The following is a 25,056-nucleotide window of genomic DNA, read 5'->3' on the forward strand; positions in this document are numbered from 1 at the left end:
AAAAATTTCTACTTTCAGCTATTGATGATTCAGAGTAATCTTTATTCTTTTACTGCTATTAATGATGAAATACGTGTGGTTTTAAGTGTTGTCTCAAATATGTCTCAACTATTGTATATGTATCAGATATATATATATCTCAGGGCCTGAAATGACCCCAAATGACCCCTGTGACCTAAAGTGACTCCGATCAGGGCCTCAGATGACCTCAAGTGACCCCAAATGACCTCAAGTGACCCCAGTCAGGGCCTCAGGTGACCTCGAGTGACCCCAGATGACCTCAAGTGACCCCGGTCAGGGCCTCAGCTGACCCCGAATGACTTCAAATGACATCGAGTGACCCTGGTCAGGGCCTCAGATGACCTCAAGTGACCCCAAATGATCTCAAGTGACCCCAGTCAGAGCCTCAGATGACCTCGAGTGACCCTGGTCAGGGCCTCAGGTGACCTCAAGTGACCCCAAATGACCTCAAGTGCCCCCGGTCAGGGCCTCAGGTGACCTCAAGTGACCCCAGTCAGGGCCTCAGTTGACCTCAAGTGACCCTGGTCAAGGCCTCAGATGACCTCAAGTGATCCCAAATGATCTCAAGTGACCCCGGTCAGGGCCTCAGGTGACCTCAAGTGACCCCAAATGACCTCAAGTAACCCCAGTCAGGATCTCAGAGAACCTCAAATAACCCCTGGAGCAATTTTAAAAGACTCTAATGATCTCAAGCAACCCCTCCCAGGGACTGCAATAACCTCAGCTGTCACATTCCTTTGTGGGGGACTGTGACGACTTCTTCTAGTAATGGATGTTCAGGAACCAAATAAAGTCAGCTGAGACAAATGCTGTGTCTTAGAACTGGCTACTGGTGACCAAAAAAACAATAGAAAAATGAATTACCTTACCAAAAAGGGCTAGAAAAGACAGAGCAAGAGGGAGAAAAGTGGGAAAAGAATGGGTCAGGAGAGACAGAGAGAGAGGGGGGGGTGCCAGAGAGAAAAAGAGGGCATTGCCACCTGAGCTCGGGGAGTGCCGTGTGCTCCAGTGACTCCAACGACCTCAAATAAGCCCAAACGACCTCAAGTAACCACTCTCAGTCTCCGAAGACTTCAAGTAACCTCAAATGGCCTCACGTAATTCCTGTGACCGCAGGCAAGCCCTGAGGCTCTGCACCCTCTGCTCCCAGGGAGGAGCAGCCTGCAGCACCCCAGAGCAGCCCATGAGAACCAGCATGGCAAGGGCAGGGATGTGACTCTCCCATAGCTTCCTTCCCTGCCAGCTCCCTCCATCCATCTTCTTGCCGAGGAGCTGGCTCCCCAGCAGCAGGATCTGAGCGAGCCAAAGAACTCACCTGGATCATGGCAGCCCTTCAGTTTCACTGCACGCAGTCAGTACAGACTCTTCAACTGGGTTAAAAACCAAAAAGTCATAAATATTGTTAGAGAAAAACAACTCAGTGCTCAGAAGCCAACTGCCTGTTCATGTCTCACTCCTCCTGGCCTCTCCCAGCCCCGTTCAAAGTGTTTGGAGGCAATGGGCAGAGGCAGCTTTGGATAGAACGCAACACAGAGGTAATTCCCATCCACACACACATTCACTCTCGGGGTCTGTGGTGTCAAGGTGACCCTGAGATTGTAAAAGTCCTTGTTCTCCCAGCCCGTGCAGCCAAAGAAGGAGTCTGAAATGCATAGGATCAGCTTCTCAAGGTTGTTTATTTTCTCTTATCTATAACATTCTTTCTCTGACCTGCAGAGCTCTGTCTAGCAGGTCGGCCATGGCACTCTGTGTGCCCTCTGGGGCGGTGTTGGTGTTACCATTTTATACTCAAAGCCACGTGTGCTATGTTTACCATAATGTGCCAATATCTATAATTTATGTTGGACAGCGTGTCTCTACCTTGAACCAATAGAAAAGTGTCACCAATCACAGCAAGACATGGAGGACAAGAAGGAGAAGAAGGCTAGGACACGCCCAAATCCCTCCATCTTGTACCCCTGAACCCCATTCTAAGAAAGCCCCAAAATTCCACTTTTTCACCCTGTGCTAATTCAACTATCACACTACTCAAATCCTTGTGGCTTGTAATTCCTCATACAAAATTGGCAGCTTTTTCCACGGGCTAAAATCGAAACCACACGTGTTCTTGACACCATGCCAAGGTCTCCGAGCTCCCTGCCAGGGTCTTGAGACAGCCAGGGCAGCCAGAGGGATGTCCTGGACTCCAACAATTCACTAGCAGTGCTTGAATCAAATGCACCTGCTCATCTTTCCCTCTTCTCAAAAGAACACCTGAACAATTGTTCCCCCTTTGGCATAAAATTCCAATCAGACAGAGAAGTTCCTGTGCCTACCAAGAAACACTTCTTGGTCCAGCAAGGGCTGCAGTGTGGTGAGCCCCTGGTCCAATAGCAGATCCTGACACCCTTAATGTGGCAAGCACATTTCTCTCTCTCTCAGGACTTTTTATTGAGGTGCACAGAGAGAAATGAAAGATAAAACAATTTCTATTTCTGCTCCTTGTTTTTTCTCTTGTGGAATGTGTTTGGAGAATTGTTTACTTAGAGCAAATGCTTGGTTGGATCATGGTGGATTGTTTGGGCCTGATGGCCAATCAGATCCACCTGTGTCTGGACTCTGGCGAACAGGGTCATGAGTTGGGAGTTAAATATGGTAGTTAGAGAAAGTAGCATGTAGTTTTTAGTATCCTCTTTTATATAGTATATTAATGTATTATAGTGTAATTATAATAAAGAAATCATTCAGCCTTCTGAACTGGAGTTAGACATCATCATTCTTCCCATTGGGTTCGCCAGCATCTACAACAGCTTGATGAGGTGGCAAGCAGCAGTCCTGTATAAGGCCTCGCATACTGAATCTTGGTTCAACACAGCCGTGGGAAAGCGAACAGCCCTTTATGAAAACAGAAGCAACAGCGAAAAAGAATTCTATAGATCAGGACTATTTTCTTGCAACTGTTTCAACAATCCCAACTGTCTCAGTAAAAGAACAAAAACAGTATCTCACAAACAACCCTTTCTTGCATGTAGACACCAAGACTGATCAATTACTACAGGGTAACAGCTTGTTACCAACCAATAGGAGATAGACTTGAGAGGGTTTATAAAACTCCATATAAAGGGATGTAAACAAAATTTTAGCTTTTTTCGCTTCTTGAAAGAGTATGTCTCATCTCTCTGAAACAAGATCAACAGCGACAGCTTGATACTAGTGAAATAGAAGAAAAATGCCCTATATTTTTCATCAACTCATGGGTGTGGCATTTTGCTTGGTTGCACATCCGTTGTACTCACAGCTGATGGAAGGTCACTAGGCTAACAGCACCTGCATAAATGTAGAAGCGATAGCAGGCTGAGCTTCTGGCTCTGAATGTGCAAAGAAGCAAACCTGAAATCAGTATGCTAGTGGAGCTTATTGTTTTTGGGTGTAAGATGGAGATTTAAAGGGAAAAGAAACCCTAAAACCCAACTTAGAAAAAAAAAATGTTGTGTTATTCTGTCCCATTTCTATTTCACATCTTTATATTATATCTATCTTCATCCTGTCATCTATGAAATTATTTTTATTATTATAATTTCTGAATCTAAATGTCTAAATTTACTCTTTCCTGTTGACATGAACTGATGAAGAGCTGCTGTGTTTCACTGGTCTGTGAATGAAATAATTTACTTCCTTGCTTACCTCAGTGATGCATTTTGGAACTTACAAAGATAATAATGTCTGTAGAGCACTTGGAAAACCTTACACAAAAGGCACCACAACTATGCAAGGAACAATTGTCAATATTAGTGAATCACTTCAGCCACTAAGGGAAAAGGGGCTTCCATTTTAATACAACAAACAAACCACAGCAGTATTTACCAGCACTTTAAAGATAACAACAGCTACATAGATAAATACTAATAATTATTAAGGTTTCTTTGTGAAAACATTAATTGCATGGTGATAAACAGTATTGCAACTTTAGAGCCCATATACAGGCAGATTAAGCACCTTTGGGTTACAGGGAGCCCAAAACTGAAACCATCCCTCTCTCCAAAGGCTCCAAGATGAAAATGCTCCCAAAAAGAAGGTTTCCATGCCAGAAGTCTCATTTTGGTTGAATAGTGTCTTTGCTGAAGCTAGATTCAACTTCAGCCTGAATCAGGCAGAGAAAGACTTCAGTGCCAGTTCTCCACGACAGCTTCCCCCAGACAGCCTGTGTGCTGTATCAGCCAGCACTAACAAGCACTAACAAGAAGAGACCAACAAATCTCTCCCTTTAACCTGTGCTAGCCCCACATTTCAAATGTTGTTCAGAAATAAGAAAAGCCCATTATAGCACAAGATCACTCAAAAACAAACAAACAAACAAACAAACAAACAAAACCAACCCCAAAAAACCCAACCAAAAACCACAACCCCCCCCAAAAAACAAAACAAAAAACCCAAACAAACAAAAACCAACCACAACAAAAACAAACAAACAAACAAACAAAAACCCCTGGTAGCTGCATCCTCTCAGAAGGTGATGAGGAGCAAACATGCATCTTCCTATGGACAGGCATAGTTGAAGAAGCTCTTTGCTGAGTAACTGCTCCCTTTGGGATGAGAAAACTCTCCCGAGAAAACTCTCCCAAGAAAACATACCTGGCAGAAAGGAAGGGCCACCTGTAGATAGCAGATACGTGTTTGTTGCCTCAGCTTCCTTACTTCAGCTGTTGCAGTACCACTGTTGGCTTGCCTTGTCCTCTCTCCTATGCTCTGCTATCAGGAAAAAATAGGAGACCCTCACCAAAAATGGATGCGTCTACATTTTTAGGAGGACTGTGTGGTTATTACAGCCTTTGTGACATTAAGAGTATTTATTGCATAGCTACTGAAGACCTTCTAATGATTATTCACTTCCTTTACAAATATGAAAGGGCTTTTCACCTTGAGAGTGTGGTTGTTGCCAGTTGTTGATCTGTAGAAAATTTAGGGTGAAAGTTCAGTATTGAGGCCAGGCTGCCCAGAGTCCTTCTACTGTTCTCCAAAATAGTATGCTCATCTTCAGTCCACTAGAGGCTCCAAATAAACATGTCTTCTCCAGTGTTGTTTGTTAAAGAAGTTAGAGTGCAGTCCCTTGTAATGCTGTGCAATTTAAGATCCCAATAAGGCTCTTGAGATTTCTGCATGCTCAATATTTTTTGGTCTTTTGCAGAACTTAACCCTGGATACAGTCATCCTTTAAGCATCTTGCATAATTCTTTGGTTCTGTACCAGTTCATCTGCAAGTTTCTGTTAGGCACAACATTAATTTAAAAATACAGCAGCATAAATTACCTAAACAGATAAATTTTTCTTATTACATTGTTGGAAAACTTAAAGCTTTCCTATTTAATGCAGAATAGAAATTGAATAGGAATTCCAGCATGCAAGAAAAGGTATACCTTGTTCTGTTCTCTTCACCAGAACACTGACTTCTTACCTAACTTACTCACAAAAAGAATAACTTTATAATTTGATATTTCATATGGCTAATTTGCAATACATAAACTACATTCATTTGTTTTAGATCACTTACAGATTTCCTTTTAACTCACCAAAGCAAAAAATGCAGCAGTTCAGCTGAAACATAAGCAGACATTTCTTAAGCAAGAATTATTTTGTGTCCTTACAATCTTCCTTGTCTTCAACTTGTAAAGCAATTCAGTAATTTGCCAAGGTTAGAAAGTGGGTGAAGTGCCTGGATTTTTGTACTGAACTAACTTTTTACCTCAACTCACTGTAAATTAATCGCTAATGTTTTTGTGGCTAACAGGACATGTTATATACTGTTTATACTGCAGAAATTACTGGGGTTTAATGGGGTGTCTTAGAGCAACGTGGTTAAAACATAGCTCCTCACAAGCTGCCTGCAATTTGCACTGCCTTCTCCACACAGGCACTAGTAGCATGTCTAAGTGTCTTAACCACAATAAAGGCCAAAACTGCTGTTCAGACTTCATTTTCCACATCTGCAATAATTAGTGGGCCTGTTCAAGTATGGCTATGTGTAACCCTCTCACCAACTGTTGAAACACCTGTACACTGTGCACTTCTCCCTTAGCTCCTGCCACAGACCTGGGGAATGAATGCTTTGCATAGTAGCACAGTAAACCATAGTGTCACACATCTGGGTGCAGAACATACAAATACCACTTGTGTAGCATCTGTGCAGTTTGTTGTGCCTGACAGCTGAGCTTCTGATGTACTTGCACCTGTGGAAAAATGCCCTTTTGGGCATGGCTGGTTTGCTCAGCAGCCAGTCTTCCTCTACCCACAAAAATGCACACAGGGTTGGGGAAGGATCCCCATAAGCCGCGTAGGCATCACAAAATAAACTGCTCCGCTGTGTTTCTGTTGCTGGACAGATTGGCAGATCAAGATGCTGCAATTGAGAGAACTTCCCCTTGCTTTTTGTTTGGTTGCTAGCTTTTGGCATCCCTTGTAATACTCTTGATCATTTATATGGAGCTTCATGTAGTAGCAAAAAATGTAACCTCAGCCCTGGGCTGACAGGAGAACTTTTGCTGTTATGATGGCTCCGGCAGCATCTCACCTCTAGTCTCACGTGGCACTTGGAAGTAGAGAGGAATGGTCACTGTCAGCAAAGGGAGGGCAGGGGTGTCATGGGGCTGCTCCGTGGCCAACTGAATCCAAACAGCTGCAAGGTCTGGGTATCCTTCTGGCACAAGGGCCGAGTGCTCCCTACCCACGTTGTCACAGGTGTGTGGCCATGACAGAGTGGGGATGTGTGTCTGAAGCAGCAGGAGTGTTTGCCTGTGCCGGGATGCGTGGGGAGCAAACGTCGGTGCTGGGATTGGTGGGATCCTGGAGGACAGGCAGGGCTGTTGTGCAGAGGCAGCTGCTGGGCCACCCCTGCTCTCTCACGGTCCCGCGTTTAGCCATGCCAGGCAGAGGCCCCAGCCCGTGGCAGCCCTGTGGCAAGGGCCTGGTGCGTTCAGGGTGCATGTACTGGACAGGCTGATGAGTTCTGCAAACTGTTCCAACCTAGGATTACTGTCATGCTACTTGTGGTCAGGGCACATCTCGGTCAAACTGCATCTGCCATAGGGCTGCATTAGCTTTTCCTTTGCTTTTCCTTTGCACGGAGCAGTCGGAGGATGCGTTCATTTTTTGTTAGTTCTGCTGGCAGTTCATTTGCCTGGAACAAAAAACCCTTGAGGTTAGAAATGAACGAGTATTTCCCAATCATGGCTGAAAGCATGACATTCTAGAGAAGATTGTACTGATCATTATAATGATGTGGGTTTTTTCTAGTGTTGTCTTCACCACTGTTGAAGATATCTTAGGAAACTATCTTTCAGTGTTCAAGTCTCATTTAAGTCTTCAGAACAATCCCAGAATGGAATCTGAGTGACAGCTTATTTTGTGCTGACTATCCAGGCTCAATGCCCTTGCTTGGGCTCCCTATACTTCTGCCACAGAAGTAAAGGAGAGCATAGCTGCTGATTTTTCAGGGGAGATGAGGCAAGTCCTTAGGTACTAATGTCCAAACTCCAAGGGATGACTTAAAATAGTGTTATGCTGTAAGGTTGGTAATAGAACATGAGTTTTGTTTTGTTTTATGAAGCTGCTTCTGAAAATCAGTAATTCTGTCCTGCAAATATACTCTGTCATGCCAAGTGGCATGTTGTTTACCAAAGGAAAAAAAAAAAAAAAAAAAAAAATTAAAAAAAAAAAAAAATCAGTAGGAGAGGTTTTCAGCCACACTTTCTTCTACTGCACACTCTGCTGCTGCAGATCATTATCAGTAGCACAAAAATCTTGTACATTTTCAGGTTATAGTATAAACCCAAAATGTCTGTTAACAGAGGCTACTGTGTGAGTGGCATTAACTGTGCTGCCATCAAGTGGAATGATCCAGAAATTAAGAGCCACAGATTTTATGTTAAATGACCAAAATATTTACAACATATGTGCTGGATTACTTGTTTTACAAACTTTCACTCACCCAGAAGTCAGTTCCAGACCATTCATTTACAGCTTAACAAACCCATATCAAACCCTAGCAGCAAATAGTCCATAAACATGTCAGAAGAAGACATATTACAGAAATTATGAACCATGTAATGTTAAAATACTTCATGGGATAAGACTGTGGTAAGTTTTCTATAGAAAAATTGCTGTTATCAAAAGAATGCAAAATAAATTCAAAAAACTAACAGATCTATGTAAGGTATGGGAAAGGTGCATGTAATTTGGGATTTTTTTTTTGTTTTTGTATTGGCAATGCCCTGAATTCTACACAGAAAAATTGGCTGCCCCCACCTCGATGGCACACATGGCTCTACCGCTGAGCGCTCCCCCTGTGCTCCTTGCCTGGGACGATGGCGAGCCAGGACCTACCTTGTTCCTCAGGCATGGATCTGCTCCTGCCTCCAGGAGCAGCGCCACTGTCCTCACGTTGCCACTCAGGACGGCTGCATGGAGAGCAGAGGTCCCATTCTAGGAAATGCCAGTGGAGGTGTTTGTACCATGCATGGGAAGAAAAGCAAAAGGCAGTGAAACGCAAATGTTTGCAAAGAACAGACCTATGAGTGAGAAAGAAGTAACATGGGAGAGATTAGGTCATCAAAGGCATAGGGTCTGATTTAGGGTGCTGGCAGCCTAGTGGAATGTGAAGGAGGTGGTTTTAAATGCTTTAATAAAAATTAAAAGAGAGTCAAGTTCACTTTACCACAAGTTCACTTTACCACAGCAGTATGTCCTTTTAATAAACATCCTTGGCAATAGATCAGAGGTGACATGAACACAGCACATGTTTCTGCCTGGCAAAATCAGTCATTAACAAGTGAAACAGAAGCACAAGCAGTAATGGAAGCCATCTGTGCATTTTATTTTCTCTCTTTGATGATTAATGGCCTCAGTGTCAGGCAGCTGATAGGTGGGGGGTTTTATGGCTGGCCTTTTGTTTGTTTGTGGTTGCAAACAGACAGTTCAAATATATGTGGAAGCTATTTCATACTCAAAATTAATAACTGAGTTGATGCCACCTCCATTTTCAAGTACATTAAGTTTGCCAGTCATTTGCATGCACAGAGGCCATCAAAGTATGTGATTTATGGACACATAAAATTAGGTTAGCCATTTAAAAGCAGCTTCCAAATAGCTGCTTCCAAGTCACTTTACGAATTCAGAGGAAAACAAAATCAAGTAGAGAATCTGTTCACAATGGGTCTTTTAGGACACTGTTTTGCTGACTAAATGCAATAGAAAGCTGGGTATAATGTTAAAATTGAACAGTCATAAGAGTAATCTACTTACAGTAGAAATAAAATCAAGTGACAAAAAGCAGAATTTCTTCTATGACACAATGTGCTTCCTCATTCCAAGAATTAAATTCACAGTTTTGTTTAAAAAGATTTGTAAGTGGCATTAAGGCTAAAAAAGACAATTTCTTTTTTTTCTTGACTTTTTTTGGCTCAAACTCCTATCATCTTCCACTAGAGTAGTCATAAATGACAGATTTTTCATCAGACCCTTTGTCTTCTTGTGTTCTGCCTAAAAAATCTCAGTGTTTCACTACTAACCTTCAGCAGGCCAAGTGTGGGAGAGAATTTCAGCAACTCTTCTATCACATTGTTGTAGCCTTTAATGGCAGCCTTCAGTAAAGCAGTGGTACCATCCTTTAAAAAAAGAGAAATGTCATAAATGTCTTGCCTGCATTCCCCTTGCAGGGGAAGCTGGAGGGGAAGAAAAAGCTGGAGGGAAATGCCAGCTCTCCCCATGCATCTGAGAGTCTCCTCTGCTCATCACCTTTGAGGGGGCACCTCCACAACATGTGCTACTGGTTTTAGGCTACATGGAGGATTGTTCCTCTGGCAGGTGAAAACTTCAGGATCAAATGAACCAGTGCCACCATGTAACATCTTTGTCTCTCAACTATGTGGACATTTCCATTCCTTTATTCCAGAAGGTCCCTCCAGGAAGCTGTCCCAGACATAATGGAAAAAATGAAACCCGTGGTGGGACTTTGCAACGTGACAAACAGGACTCTGGAGGCACCAAGCCTCCATCCAGGCAGACTTACAGCCCGCCAAGTGAGGCATTAAGCTGCAGCACAGAGTGCAGGAGGAGGTGCTACTCACATCCCGTGCGGCGTCTCGCTCAGCTCCCCGGAGCAGCATCACTCGCACCACTTCGCTGTGACCCATCTGTGAGGCAATCCACAAGGGAGCTGTCCCGTCCTGCAAACAAAATATGACTGCTGATGGCTTCACTTCAGTGCCCTCTGATATTTTACTGCCCAAGCCTAGTGGAATTGATGTACTTCAATTACTCAGTCAGATCCTACAGGGAGACAAATGCAAAGCTGTGTCCAAACCCATGTGGTAGGTTGGTGTATTAAGTTAGGATTGCTTCAGTTTGGGGAGTAGAGCCCCCTTTACTGCTTTCTATTGCATAGTTTGCCAGAAATGTGCATTGCTCTGTGAAATTAAAGCCCAGAAAGGCACCAGCCATGCCTAAAATACACAGGGAAGTTTGAAACATAAGGGCTAAAGGTATCCTGTGTACTTTGAACTCTATGTGATTAGGTGGGACAGAGGATGCAGACAAACCTCAGCATCCACAGGCAGATTCTGCAGCTGGGTGCCTGCCCATAGGGAGTGAAAGTTGTTTACAGAAGCTAGGGAGCAATGCAAGGTGATCACCAACTTTCAGTATTAAATAACATTGTCCACCCCCAGAGAATTGGGTAAAAACATCCTGCCTTACAGTGAAGCTAAGTATTTCACAAATTTTATCTTCAAAACAAGGCAATTATCAAGGAATCCAGCATGAAAAAATCTGCTTTGGAAAAGACCTATGCAGTCATTATTTGAGCACAAAACCTCAGAAAATGCACATTCCCAGTAAGCTAAACTTTGCAATGGAATTGCCTCCCAAAGGCAAAAGTGAGTTGAAGCACTAGAAGTATTTCACACTGCAAGTAGAATTTAGTTTTTGATTCTAAATGGCCTGATTGTCCAGACTGCGGGGGGACTCCAGCAGTTATGTGGTGCCAAAATGATTCATGAGCCTTTAAAAAAGGCTTTGCCTCTATGGACTTTAACGCAGAAGTGAGGCCCCACAAAGCAGGTGCCTGCTTCTGTCTTTAGGGCTTGCCAGCTCCCCTCACCACCCTCTGCAGCCTGTAGGCTTGGCTTGAAAGAGGAAGACAAACTAAACTGAGACTTCAAAAACAGCCTTAATGATAAGATTCATGAGAAATCAACTTTTTACATTAAATAAGATATTGCCACCTTGATCAAAGAAATAGTTTTGCTTCACAGTGCCACCTGAAGATTCCTATGACATGCAACCCAGAAAACTGTTGTTGAATCAGTTCTCTGCTTTCCATGGACTAGTGAATTAATCCTTTGAAAGAAACAGAAAAGTTATTTCTTCCTTTGATATAATAATCTGGGCTTCCCTTTTTCTGATTCTGAGAAGGAACAAATGCACATCCTGAGATCTTCAGTGTTCTGACTGAAACTAGTGACTGAATTCACTCTGGTATGTAACCTGTTAATATGAGTGTTCTTTGTGATTCAAAAATAACAAAGGCTGTCTTGTATACAGAGTGTGTGATGTTAGTTTGATGGCAAAAACTGTCCATCCCCAATGTATTTATTTTAGTGTTTTCCCTACCAGAAGCTGACACTTCATATTTTTCTAATCTCCCTCCACCAGAGGGCTCTAGAAAATAGCAATAGGTGCATTGAAAAAGCTGTAAAACTTGGAAAATATCTGAGAGCAGCCTGCACAATTTAATCTGCGTGAAGAACCAATGCTTTACAAGTCCACGCTTGTATTTACACAAGCAATGAAAACACAAGCTCAGCATAGGAAATAAAGCAGCTTTTGTTTACTCACAGTGAAGTTTGTAGGAACAACCCCTATTTTCAGGTATAAATGAAAAGGAGCAAAAGGAAATGCAAATGTTGGGTAATATCACTGCTACCATTAATAGTATTGCTGTCAGACATTATCCTCAGCTATAGGATAGAGACAAAAGTACATTATGAGGAAGAGTGGCTGTATTGAAGGACTTAGCTTGAAGAGAAGAAAGATAGTGAAGATAATGATGGACTCACATTGACTGTGGTCAGCTTTTTTCTCTTAAGCAAACAGAATATAGCACTCAGGTTTATGCAAATATCTATGATATTTATATTGAGTAGATGAGCTTTCTGTCCATTTATAAATTAATGAATGACACAAAGCAGATACTACATTTTACTAAGAGGTCACATGTGACTTCATGTGTAAACAGATATTAGGGCTTGGAGATGAGTCAGGAAGAAAGTGAGCACAGGGAAAGATGCAGTTCAAAAGCTACTTTCCTTTCCTGTCCCTCTGCCCACCCAGCAGACTGCAGATCACTACATTTCTAGAATAATTTTAAATATCCCATATGTTTGTAAGGTGTTCTTTTTTCCACATTTGGTTACAAGTTAGTATATATGGACAACACTTTATTATATCCAGCAGCCAGAAGTTCCAAATAAACTCTGACTGAAATAATGTTATTAGATATTAGATAGATATTAACTAATAGATATAGATATAGATATAGATATAGATATAGATATTAACTAATAGATATATACCTATATCTATATTAACTAATAGATATATAACTATATATATAGATAATAACTAATGACTTCATCTTGCAGCTTTGAAGCTCAACTTTTGCTTATGGCTTGAAATTTTAGAAAAGGCCAGATTGGGGTGGGAGGTGAAAGACCCCTCAAATTTCTGGTAGGTATTTCCAGGGGCAGACAACCCCTACTCTCAGGCTACTCAGTGTCATATCCTTCACTGCTCTGCCCATTAGTCCACTTGCACTACTACAATTTATTTGCCAATTCTTGCTTGCTGAACTGCACCCTATATAGATTTACTGGCTTACGTGTATGTGTAATTGCATATCAAGTGCTAAGAAAAAAGTCATTAATTTTCAGGTTATTTTGAATCTGCTTAGCCAGGCAGAATAAAGCCTGTTGGGACACAGATTGCCAAAACAGCATTGGCAAAGAATCTTACGGCTTTGTTTTGTAAGTTGAAGAAGCATAGAAACATCTCCTGTAGCAGGCTTCAGACATTGCCCCCAGCTCTGTCTAGACAAAAAGATGACAAAAGAATTCCTGCCCAGCTCCTCAATTTTGGCAAGAGCAGAAGGCAATTACAAGCCAAGAGAAAGGACATTGCCAGGGAGGAAACTTTCCAGGAAGCTTCACTATTTGGTTTTGTGAGAGCTGAAGGGCTTGCATGTGGACAGCCAGGACCATCCAAAATGCTCTGTGGTGTCAGAAATACCCCTATAGGACAGGAGGTGGGACACCAGACTGAGGGGACCTGGTACCCACCACAGCAGCAGGAGGAGACATAGAAGGCAGACACATGTGTGCAGGTCCGTGAATTAAGCCACCAAATTCCCAAGGTAGAGAGGAAAACTTGGACACCACGAGGAAGGAGAAGATGAACTCACACCTGGCACTCTGCAGCCCTGTATTTGAGGTAACATTGCCTGGAAAAGTTTTTTACTACAGTGAGAGCAATGTAGCTCGTAAATGAGAGTGAGAGTTGTCTGGCATCGAAACCGCCCCTTCTAGAGCTACATTCCTCATGACCAACACACCCCCTCCTAACAAAGTACAAATCCATTTGTTAGTAAGAAAGAGACCGAAGTTCATCCAACCATTACTTGACTAATTAATCTGTAAAAATGTTCCATTTGTTAAGGAAATATTTCAGATTACAGTGGGCTCAAATACAAATGCCATGCACTTATCCAGGCATAATCTTAGCAGGGATCGAAGGTACCCTCAAGCAAAGAAGGTCTGTCCTGCTGGAGATGAAACAGAAAAGCCAGGAGGAACATTCACAGAGACACAAGTCTTTGCCTCAACTAAGATTTAAAATTGCCTCGTGAAACATTGTGTTGTAGAAATTGGATTAGAGAGCTAAAGAAATAATGTCAGAAAGAATTAGCTGCATTATAATTACAGATAGCAGAATGCAGCTTTAATGGCAACAGGGTTCAGCCAGATCTAAAGTTCCCCAACCCTATTTTGACTTACTCAAAAAGCATTAATGCATACCTTGGTCTCTCCTTGTACATTGAAACTTTAGACTTAATTAACAGCTTTTAACATTTCTTAAGCTTTTTCTAGGGACACAGTGTGGAGGCAACCTAGGAGTAGCTAATACATCAATCCAAGGGGTAGCTGCCAGCACAGTTCTGGTGCTCAGAGGAGGGGATAGAGGCAGCAGGAAAACTGTTTCAGTTAAGGCCCTTAAAATACTAATCCTCTTTCCACAGCTAGGAGTGTACACAGACCTACACATGGAGCAGAAGCATATAGATCAGTGTCTGTTGCCAGGTTATGATTTGTCAGGCTTTTGGTGCAGATGAAAGGAAATACTGAAAATACTTGGCAGAGCTTGTCTTATGCCACGTTGTCCACTGTTATTAGAGTTTTCACACTCATTTGCTCTTGCCTGCTGCTTTTTCACTTGCTGCAGTCAGCCACCTGGCTGACATGCATGATTAATTACAAGGAAAAGACCTTACCCCATCAATTTCAAATGTGCAGTGAAGACCCAGGACAGCTACGTTGCCTGCAGGGTTTCAGCAGACCACAGGCAAGGGTCTCTCAAAGAAGGTAGAGATTCCTGAGAAGCTCCATCTCTAACCAGACATTTCTACATGCTGGGTGTAAAGCTGTGCAACTCCACCTCTGGCTGCTTAGGCACTGATTTTAGAGTCAAGAAACAGCTAAACAATTAAGAAACCCTTCTATTTGGAAAGCAAGAGAGCTTTCATACATGTCTCTGTATACCACCTATGCTTACCTATCCCACAGTTAGTTTAAAACCTAGAAAGCCCCTTGCACTCTTACCTAACTCCAGCATCCAGTGATGCACGGTGGATCCAGCCCCTGACCCCCTAGCAGGGATCTCTGAACCAGCCACAAATCTAGCTCACACTTCCCATTTAATGATCAAACAGCAGCCCTACTGCTTGCAGAGGAACTAATTTCATGCTTACAGCTGCCACTGGTTGTATGTGTTTGCAACATCAGGCCCACTAGAGTAACTAGCTGGAAATGGGGAGAAAAGCTTTCCATATGTATCAAAAACTTACAGAGATGAAGGCAACACTCATGCTTGAATTTCAGAGTGCACAGGATTGATGCAAAGTAAAACAAACAAATAAACAAAAGTTAAACTAAAAATAAAAGCATTTGCCAAAGATAAACTTTGACACTAAAGCCATGTCTGAAGGTCTGGAGATTTCAAATTTAGTACTGCCTCCTCCTAGAGCGCCCAGATTTTCAAAAGCTTTTCAAACAATTTTTATAAGAACTCAGGGATGTTGTAGGCTGTGTAGACCTTCAAAAGTAATGTACAACACAAACAGATTGATAGTTGCAAGAGGTGGTGCAAGGCTCTTACATCAACATTCCATACAGCTGGAGGGTTTTATTTCGATTTAGTTTGGTGCCTGACCCAAACATGCACATGGTTCAAACCCGTTTAAAGGAGTGGTTTGATCTGCTCTAGAATCATAGCATCATTTAGGCTGGAAAAGACCTCTGAGTCCAACTGTTAACTCAGCACTGCCAAGTCCACCACCAAACCATCTGCCCAAGTGCCCCATTTACACTGTCTTTTAAAAACCTCCAGGGATGGTGGCTCATAGGGTGTAATGTGTAGATGTGGAGCAGAGCTTTCAGTTTCAATTCTTTCAGAAATGACTAAGAGATTGACTTCAAAATCATGTTACCAATCTGAACTAAAACATAGAATGTTGACACAGCCACAAACTGCCTTCCAATGAAACACCTCCACAGGAACCCAATGCTTGGAGAAAATTCCAGTGTTAATTTCATAACTATAAAATTAGAACCCAGCTGTGCTCTGAGTGTTGATCATACCTGTCGTGGCTGGTTAACCTTTGCTCCTGAGGAAAGCAGCAATCGGATGACATCCAGATAGCCTCCTTGTGCCGCCAGGAAAATTGCAGAAGCTCCATCCTAAGAACAAACACATCAGTCTTACACTGCGTTGAAATGATGCCATTTGTCCACACAAAAACAAATCAAATTGAATTAAGTTCTCAGCCTTGAATCATTATGCTTTGTAACAGCAGATATACAGCCATGCTCAAGAAATAACTACCAAAATGCACAGTCTAGTTCATAATAAACTGTGTCAAGATTTTCATTCAGTATGCACAAGTAGTGGCTCCCATCATATACCAAATCCAGCATTAAATCCTGTGTCTGGAATACTAAGAGTCTAGTTCTTTTAGGCATTAAGCTACATAACTAGAAATTAGCTCCTGTACAGCAATAGAAGTTCATTTAGCTTTTATATGCTCATGCATATGTGTTCTATTATATGGATACATGGTGGAGACATGTCAGGTACTTTGCAAGACTGCAAATCCCACCACTGAAGGCTGCCCTTGAGGCTGAAGGAGTAAGGCCTGTGCCATACTACTGTGCCACCCCAGAAACCACCATGCTTCTGCTCTGGCACATCTTGTAGAAGAGCCTTCTCCTGTAATATGGTAATCTAAAAGTATTTCGTAGCCATATCAGAAACCAGAATTTTCCTGCAAAAAGCTTGTGAAAGAATAATTTGCGAATAAATTTTATTTTTCTTTGACATGTCTTTCATGTGCAGATGTTCTCAGAATTTTACTTCAGAGAAACCCCTTCCATAGGAAAAAAAATTATTAAGTCATATTTCATTAAGTATTTTTGATGGAACATTTTCAAACAGCATTATAATCCATCTAACCAACTATAAGTAGAAATCTGTATTGAGGTGGGACAGGTGTTTACCCATCCTACATCCACAGCACCAAGCACAGGATGTGCTAGGGCAAGTCTTCCCAGGAGGCGAGAATCTTTTCATTTAAATAGAGACAGGAATTAACCCTTTTACCGCATCTCAGATGTGCAAATACACCTCTCTTGCCAACTCAGGCAGGTGCTTATCACAAAATACAGGGCATTTTAGTGAAAGCCTGCTGTTGACCTTGTTGGCATATCACTATGTTGAGACTAAATGCTGCTGTCTGCAGAGAGAGTGTGCACAGCTACTCCTCTAGCTGAAAAACTCAGCACAGACTTATGAAGCATGAGCTGAATATAGTGCCCCAGGGACTGAATTTAGGATGTTTGACATTGATTTCAAGATAAATGTCCTGGTAAACAAAAGAGGTGACTGCTAGAACTATTAATGCATGTCCCTGGGCCCTCTGATGGGCTGTTTTCTCTGGTTGCTGTGTGAGTAGATGAAAAAATCTGGCAGTACCAGAGCCTTTGCAGGCTTCCTCCAGATGCAGAGAACACGTCAATTTAGGAAGTAAATAAGGTTGTGTAATATTAAAAAAGCTCTTTATTGTAGGATCAATCAAGATGGAGAACCTTGCATTCACTGATACCTATTTGATTTGAATGGATGCTGTAATGAGAATGCTGTTGCGAGGCTATAATGCATTTCTGCAAGAAATACTATTTAGTTCAAGTATTCTTTTGTCTCTTGCTCTCCTGACTCCTCACATGAGTCAATTTAAGATTAAAACATTGATCTTGATGGTTTTGGGAGGAGTATCCAAATGTATGCTCAAAATCCCTCCCATTTGGCTGCCAGTGAAACTGCCATCCAGGTACCACTTGACAAATGCAGCTTAGCCCATAAAAAGAGCTAGACAACACTTTTTTTTCCCAAGAGATCGTGTTCTTATTTTATTACACAACTCTTTCTGACTGGCTTTGCCCAATATCTGTGAGGAATAAAAGTACATTTTAAAATCCAATTGCAAACATTGCTCATTTCCAGAAGAGACAAGGAAATTATTTTATTGCCTTGACCTCTGGGTAAGAGTCTGCAGGTGTGGCAGCATAGCTATTTTTAAACTGAGTGGCAGCCCCTGGGATTAGCCTGCAGAGGGATGAATCACTGCCCTCAGATCAGAAAGACAATTTGCACAACAGCAAGGGTGGAACAACCTTATTTATAAATGAGGGGTGAGGCAACACTGAGGTAGGGATCCCTCTATGACCACTTCTGCAGTCACCAGCTCTCAGCTCCCCTACAAGCCAGTAGGGAGTGCAACAGCAGATCCAAAGCCAATGAAAACAGCTGAAAAAACTCATATATCTTGGAGAAACAACTTCTTCTTTGTCAGTCTTGAGTGCCCTGGGGTAGGAAAGTTTGGGGTGGGAAGCAGAGGCAAAATCTGCTACTTGTTTCTTTTGAATGCTGAAAAGCTCAACTTATCTGTGTCTCACTTGGAGTAAATTAAATCCAGAGCTTCATTGGTTCAATCCAACTTTCAGAAAAGTCAACTAAGCAACATCAGTTCAGCCATTTTAACCTTACTTTGCCCAAAACACTGGCAAACTGGAGATTCACAAATACCAAATAACATAATTATAATTGATATTTAAAAAGAAACGGCTTTGAAGTCATTTAAAGATTTTAATTTTTGCTATTCTTTCTGGCAGAAAATGAATGTACTTCAGAGGCTCTAGAGCTATTCACTCTTCTGCAATTCGTGGTGGAACATGACATGCTCTTTCATCCAAGGCTAACGGGTAGCACAAGTCTGTTCCAGATTTGGTACATATCCTCCATACAGCTCATGAACCAAAAGGCAGCCAAAGAATCTTTTCTGATTTTGTGTTACTTCTCTCAGCATCATGAAAAGCAGACAGTTAACAAAATCCACATCTTAGAGGGACAGAGTATTATAAAACTGCAGCGTTTGGCAAATGCCTGTCAGTGCTGGAGCCAGGGTGTCTGCTGTTGTCTAAGCAACAGCACATTTGTTCCACCACCACCATTGTCAATATTGTGTGTGTCAAATAACTCACATAGAGTTGATCGTGAATGTTGGCGCCGTGCTTCAGCAGAGTTTCCACTACTTTTGCATGCCCGTACTGACAGGCAGCCAGGAGAGCTGTGCCTCCGTCCTGTGAAAACAAAAAAGAATGGGTACAGTCAGGTGAGAGGTCAGGTGCTGGGCTGAACTTCACCATAAAAAAGGAGTCAAACTTTAAGAGTTTTCAGAATTTGGCTCACAGCAGTTCTGTAATGAGTAGCTACTGAATCTTTCATAACTTTAATGCCAAGTGTTGACATGCAAATCTTTCAACTTGGCTTGGTCACAATATAAATTTTTTCTCCTGAGTTTTAGGGAGGGAAAGGAATGAAGAAAATTCTGTTTTTCATTCCTCATCTTCTGCCTTGCCATTAGAAGCTTTGCTCCTTTCACAACTTCAAGCTCCTCCACATCTCTTCCTTTTACAGCCAAATTCCTCATGCCTGCCAAACTCTTCCACCAATGGAAGGACTGCACACCTTTCCACTGCTTCAGTGTCTATTGATCATCTGCTCTTCTTTGGCCAGAACCTTGTGCCCTGTTTTGTCCTGCCTCTCATCGATGGACTGTTGGCCTGAGGCTGAGCAGAGAGGAAGCATTTTAAAGTGTGCTAGCTGACTGTGGAAGTGTGAGTCTGACTAAAGGCACAACCATCAGTGAAAGCGCCGTTACTGCTGCTTGAGAAGTGATCCCCGCAGGTGGGATCAATCCCAGGCAGTTAGAGTTGCTGCATATCACCACTAAAGGCAGACCTAGGCACATGCATCAATCCCTGCTTGTAGAAACACTCCCTTGGGAGCCAGCTGAGAAGGGAAACACCTCAGTGTCCCTGGTAATTGATTCCAAAGCAGCTCAAACAACTGAGACAGCAGACGTGGGTCTTGCCATCATAAATGTGCTGTGCCCCACTCAGAAATTATCATTTCAGACACAGCTATGGAGAGGAAGTACTTATCGTCTGCCTGCCATGCCATCATGCAAAGATGATGCCTACCCCAAAATGTTCCCACCACAGGTCTTCTCTCTCCTCCCCTCCTTTCTCCCAGTCTCAAGCCTCTCTTCCACAAAATAAACTATCTAAAGTATTTTATGTAAATGGTTTCTAGAGCTGTTATTAATGTGGACACAAGACTGTGCTTTGGCAGTCTCTTGTTCTCTGAAACAACTCCAAAGTTGTCTGAAATTTTCCACACAGGCAGATATCCACAAAAGAAGTTGCAGCTTGAGTGACCAAATGGATCTTTTATAATGAGAAGCACCAATCAAATTTATTAATCAATGGTGCAATTTCATGGCTGTAATAGCCTGGTGAAAATTCAAGCTCTGACATGACTGAACTAACCCACAGGCACTGTTTATAGCTACCCTCAAAACCTCATATTCACCCTTCCTGCCACAACATTGAAAAGAAAAGAAGGCTTGGGTGTCAGCAAAGCCAGAGATGTGAGGCTGTTGTGTGACAGTCCAAGAATTGCCTATTAATTCTGGATTATTTGACTAAATACAATGTGTAATCAGGCCAGTGGAGTTAAATTTCTCTTATGAGAAATTAGACTTTCCTGCCAAATTAAATTACCGCAATTTAATAGGAACTGATAGGAACTGCTGGAACAAAACACAAAAGCAATCACAATTGTTCTTGGATTAAAAAACACCTTATACACACTTAAAAGACAATGGAAAAGCTAATAGCTTCATGAAACCTATTTCCCCTCCCCAACCAGTGAAACCCTGCTCAAGTGGTGATTTACTAGATCAAAGGGCTATAAACAAAACAAAACAAAACAAAAAAATGGAGAAATTTTTAAAGACTTTTTCCCTGAATGATGTTGAGAAAGAAAAGTTAGTGAATTAAGAAGAGAAACTGTGCTAGCCAGACTGAAGGTCCTCTGTGGAGAGGCAGGGGAGGAAAAGCTTTAGGAAGCTTAAAAATATTAAAGTTCCCTATATGGAGGGTAAATAGACATGCTCGGTTGCATATGGAAAAAGTTTGTTAGTTGCTTTATGATCTGGCTTTTGTTTTCTAAAATTCTTGCGTTTTCCACAAATTTCTGTTATTTTTAGAAGATTGTTTGGTTATTATCATAATTTCTGTAAGGAACCAAGTGACAACCTTTATTTTATCCCAAATAAAAGGCACACCTGCAAAGCTAACCACAGTTGGCACAGCAGAGCTGAAGCCCAACACTTGGAATCCCAGTGTGTGATCCCACCCTGGGAGATGCGACAGCTTGGGGTTTAAGAATGGCAACAGTCTCTCAAGACATGTCAAATTAATTCAAAAAGAGGTTCCTGACCAAGTGCTTGATTCAACCCAGTGAACAGTTTTAGACAGATACTTTTTTGTTTGTTTGTTTGTTTGTTTGTTTGGGTTTTTTTTGAAAGAGTTACACAATTCCAAAATACACCATTTGGATCTTTCAGACTAAAGTTACCAAGTTTTCCTAGGTCAGTCTGATCTGAGTCCAGGGGTTAGAAGAGGATCATTGGATGGCCCCTAGTTTCATCTGTCCACTCTGAATCAAATATTTACTGCGGCAGAGAGAAGTGGGTAACAATTCCTAGGCTCAAAGGTCTGGTCCCTGATCAAGAGGACAACTGACCTCAAAGACCTGCTCTACTGTCTGTCTGATATCTGAAGCTGAATATGTTCAACAGAAGGCAGTGGGATTCCATGCCAATCCAGAGGATTGCATGCTCTGAGTTGGGGTACCACTATGAAAAATCAGATACACATCTTTCTGTAAGAAAAGGAAGCAGGGGGCCGCAAACTTTTCCACTGACCATGTGATAAGACAGCACTTAGTTAAATCAAGGAATTGTTGAACAGTGCAATGGTCCACTGTTTATTAGTAGGCGAAAACTCAGTCCCCCTCTTGCCTCTATTGAGCTTCCATCTGATTTTCTCTTACACTTCACTCCAACAAGCTCTAGCTGAAGACCCCAGTGCTTTACAGACCATAAGGAAAGCAGAAGTTGTGGGGGATAAAAAAAAAAAAAGTAAATGACAGAGTTTTAGCACCCCTTTCAGCCACATGATTACCTCTTTCCTTTTTGGCTTCAGCTGAGATAAGTAAAAAGCTGAAGCAGCGTCTTTGGTACTGGCAAGCTTCTTGGAAACTCTGAGCAGGGCAGCAAGTGGGAGCTGGACATGTGAGCAAGCACTGAGGTGCTCCTGGGGCTATCACCCCTTCTGCAGTGGGCAGGAGGCCACTGTGCAACCTCTTAGAGATGGCACATTGCCTTGGGCATATCCTGTTTTCCTGACACAATGAAGCTTCTATTAATCCTGCACTGCAAATATTTCCAGCTCAGATAGGACCTGGACTTTTCTCAGCTACCTCTGCAATTCTTCCCCTGAAACCATTTTTCTGTCCTCCCCAGAGTCTGTCCTCTTCACTGGCAGCACATAACAGCAGCTGCCAATCTGCAGTGAAAATACTTGGAACAGGAGCACGCTAAGTGGTGCAGACTTCCCTGTCTATTTGCCGACCTCTTTCCTCTATCATCATCACCTGAAACAGCTTAGAATTATACCTTGTTTTACTATCTCTTAAATATGGAACGGAGGAGGAGATCTGATCTTCTGCAATCGCTGCCTGCTGAAAAACAGCCTCTGACATACTGTTCAACCTGCAGTACTGCTCAAAAAATGTACCACCATGCTTTTTAAGAACTCACATGCTTATCACATCTATCAGAATAAAAGAAAAAAGTTTCAACCTATGTTAAATATTTCTATGGATGTCAGATTGGGACAATGCAGAATAATATTAATGACTAATATTATATGTACTAATTATATAATAATTAACCTTCAATAGTACTATTCATTCTCATTAGAACATCAGCATTTATTGCTAATTACTTTATTACACTATTTTAGAGCAGTTTTGCCATAGCAAATATCAGTTCTAATGATACAAGGCTTAACAAGAATTGCATGCTTGTATTAAGATAGTTCTCCAGAATTCTCATATATGAGTAACAAACGTAGTAATCACAATTTACAGATAAGTACATGAAAAAGATGTTGGGCTTTGCATTTCCTTAGTTAAGTCTCTGTTTTGTAGGATACATTCAATTTGTGTGCTTATTCCAAATTCTTGTGGTGATTTATAATAGAAATATATATATTCTTTGCAAATGGATTAATTTTGCACCGCCCTTTAAAAACAGGAGCAGCCATATCTTTTCCAGTGCTGCTCCCAGATGAGTGTCTTAGTGAGAAAATGCCTTGTCTCTAACCTGAAAAGGCATATTTTATCAACTATATTGTTTCTGGGGTTTGGGAGGGATAGAGCAGCCTGTCACCTTGGTCACCTGTTAACAGAATGATGGAATTATTCCAAGCTATGAAAACCACATTATTAAATCAGAAGATTGAACTGATACATTGCCACACTAGTGGGCCAGTAGAAGATGTGGACTGTCCCTGCACTAAACTGACTGGTGCCTCCTGCTCAGGCAGGTGATGCTGCTGGAAAATCATCTCACATGCACATCACACGTCAGTTTCCCATGTTATGCCCATTGGGAGCTGGTGTTATCTTTCAATCAGCTTGTCTGGATGTAACAGAAAGCTGTGGCCTGGAGAGGAAGAACAACCAGCAGCTTAAAAGATACTTGGGACTGGCATATGGGCCAAGTCAAGTCTGGGTTCAGAAGCAGAGATAGGCAGGAAAAGAGGGGCTGGAATTAAAGTTTCAAGGTGAGCAACAGTAGACCCCAAACTTGCATTTGTCCAAAGATGGAAGCCATTTGGAGCAGCTGAACACAGGAATATTCTTTTATAATTTAATCTTTTCTCTCTTTTATCTGTCCTAGTGTTTCACATCAGTGTATTTTGCATGCTTCATTAAAGATGGTATATTGTCATGACGGATAAGACAATTTCAAGTCTGCTGTTCACCTCTTGGATCAAATCTTGGCCTCTTCACAAACTCCTAGTTCACAGGCTGTGAAAAGATTGAGTGAAGATGTAACTGTCTCTCTAGACAGAATAAGGTACTGAGCCTCTGACTTGCCAGCTGAATGCAAGGGAAGATGACCCCTCTGAATCTTGCTAACCCCCACCCATACTCTGAAATAAAAGTCAGAGAAGCAACATTTATTTGAATGTGCAACCTTACCCAAGAAATTTGCCCCACATGAGATTATCCAGCTGTAAGATCCAGCTGTTGTATTTAACACTGTAACCTCCAGCATTGCCAGCTTTCACAGCTGCACTCCATGTTGTGTCAAACAGCCACAATTTCATTCATGCTTTTATTTCTGATTGCTGCTGCGGTCAGAGACTTGCTCACCACAAGCACAGCTCTCTGGGGTATCAGAATCCTAACAACAAGATTTTTAGCCCCTAGAGCATAAGGAGCTAAGTTTCTGATGCTCTATCAATTTCCTTATATTTAGAGCCTGTATTGCCAGGGACTCCAAAAAGCAGGTATGGATTGAGAGAATCGTTCAAATCACAGACTAAAATATCTTGAGAAATTGATTACTGTGGGGTTAAAGAACTACTGCTTCTTCAAAGACATCACTAAGGACCCCAGGACAAGTGACTGGCAAGCGTCCTCCTCCCCAGATAATGGGAACACTTCAAAACATAGCCAGCATGTCAAGGACAAGTATATTTAATGAAAATATGGTTTTTTTTCCCCCTGTTTGCTGAAAGCAGAGGTGCTAATACTGGCTTGGGCAAAAAAACCTGGGTTGATGTACTGCTGTCAGTGATGAACTGCTGATCTTGCTGCTGTTGACCCCACGAGGGGTGAGAAACCCTGCCACCCGTGCTTTTCGCTATTCTAAGAAGATTTTGGGAAAGGACCTGCCTGAACAAAGAACTAAAAGCTCTGAGGTACATTTCATCTTCTTGTCTCAGATAGGAAAGTGGGAATTTAGGGAGGACTGAAGGCATTATATTCCTATGTGTCCTATGGTGGCATGCAGAGACATCCCAACGCTGATGAAATGTAAGTTCTATGCAACCAGAGTACAAAAACACCTAAATCAGGATCCTACCTGGTATGTGCAAAAAGACCCTTTGATCTTGTATTGGAGGATGGCTTATGAAGAAAGACTGATATCACTATTGAGGGACCTTGATGAACTTATGCCATTAAGTTCATCATAAG

The 25,056-nt window shown here is 42.0% G+C and overlaps 1 protein-coding gene across 2 annotated transcripts in view; it reads right to left on the reverse strand.

Annotated features, from left to right (window-relative positions):
• Positions 1 to 1,678: 1,678 nt before the first annotated feature.
• ANKRD29 (ankyrin repeat domain 29) overlaps positions 1,679 to 25,056 on the reverse strand; it is a 33,007-nt gene continuing 9,629 nt past the window's right edge. Inside the window, exons 3-9 of one of the 2 annotated variants that reach the window (XR_008440426.1) lie at positions 18,915 to 19,013; positions 15,960 to 16,058; positions 10,119 to 10,217; positions 9,561 to 9,656; positions 8,377 to 8,475; positions 4,633 to 7,171; positions 1,679 to 2,895 (exon numbers count right to left, since the gene is read on the reverse strand). Coding sequence is in view for 1 of the 2 variants with exons in the window: in XM_053997440.1 (XP_053853415.1) it covers positions 7,088 to 7,171; positions 8,377 to 8,475; positions 9,561 to 9,656; positions 10,119 to 10,217; positions 15,960 to 16,058; positions 18,915 to 19,013 (576 nt within the window). In the remaining variant the exon portion in view is untranslated. Of the gene's footprint in view, positions 7,172 to 8,376; positions 8,476 to 9,560; positions 9,657 to 10,118; positions 10,218 to 15,959; positions 16,059 to 18,914; positions 19,014 to 25,056 lie in introns of both variants that reach the window. The other variant, XM_053997440.1, reaches the window with a different exon arrangement.

This window comes from Vidua macroura, chromosome 1, assembly GCF_024509145.1.
Source record: "Vidua macroura isolate BioBank_ID:100142 chromosome 1, ASM2450914v1, whole genome shotgun sequence".
Lineage (NCBI taxonomy): Eukaryota > Metazoa > Chordata > Aves > Passeriformes > Viduidae > Vidua > Vidua macroura.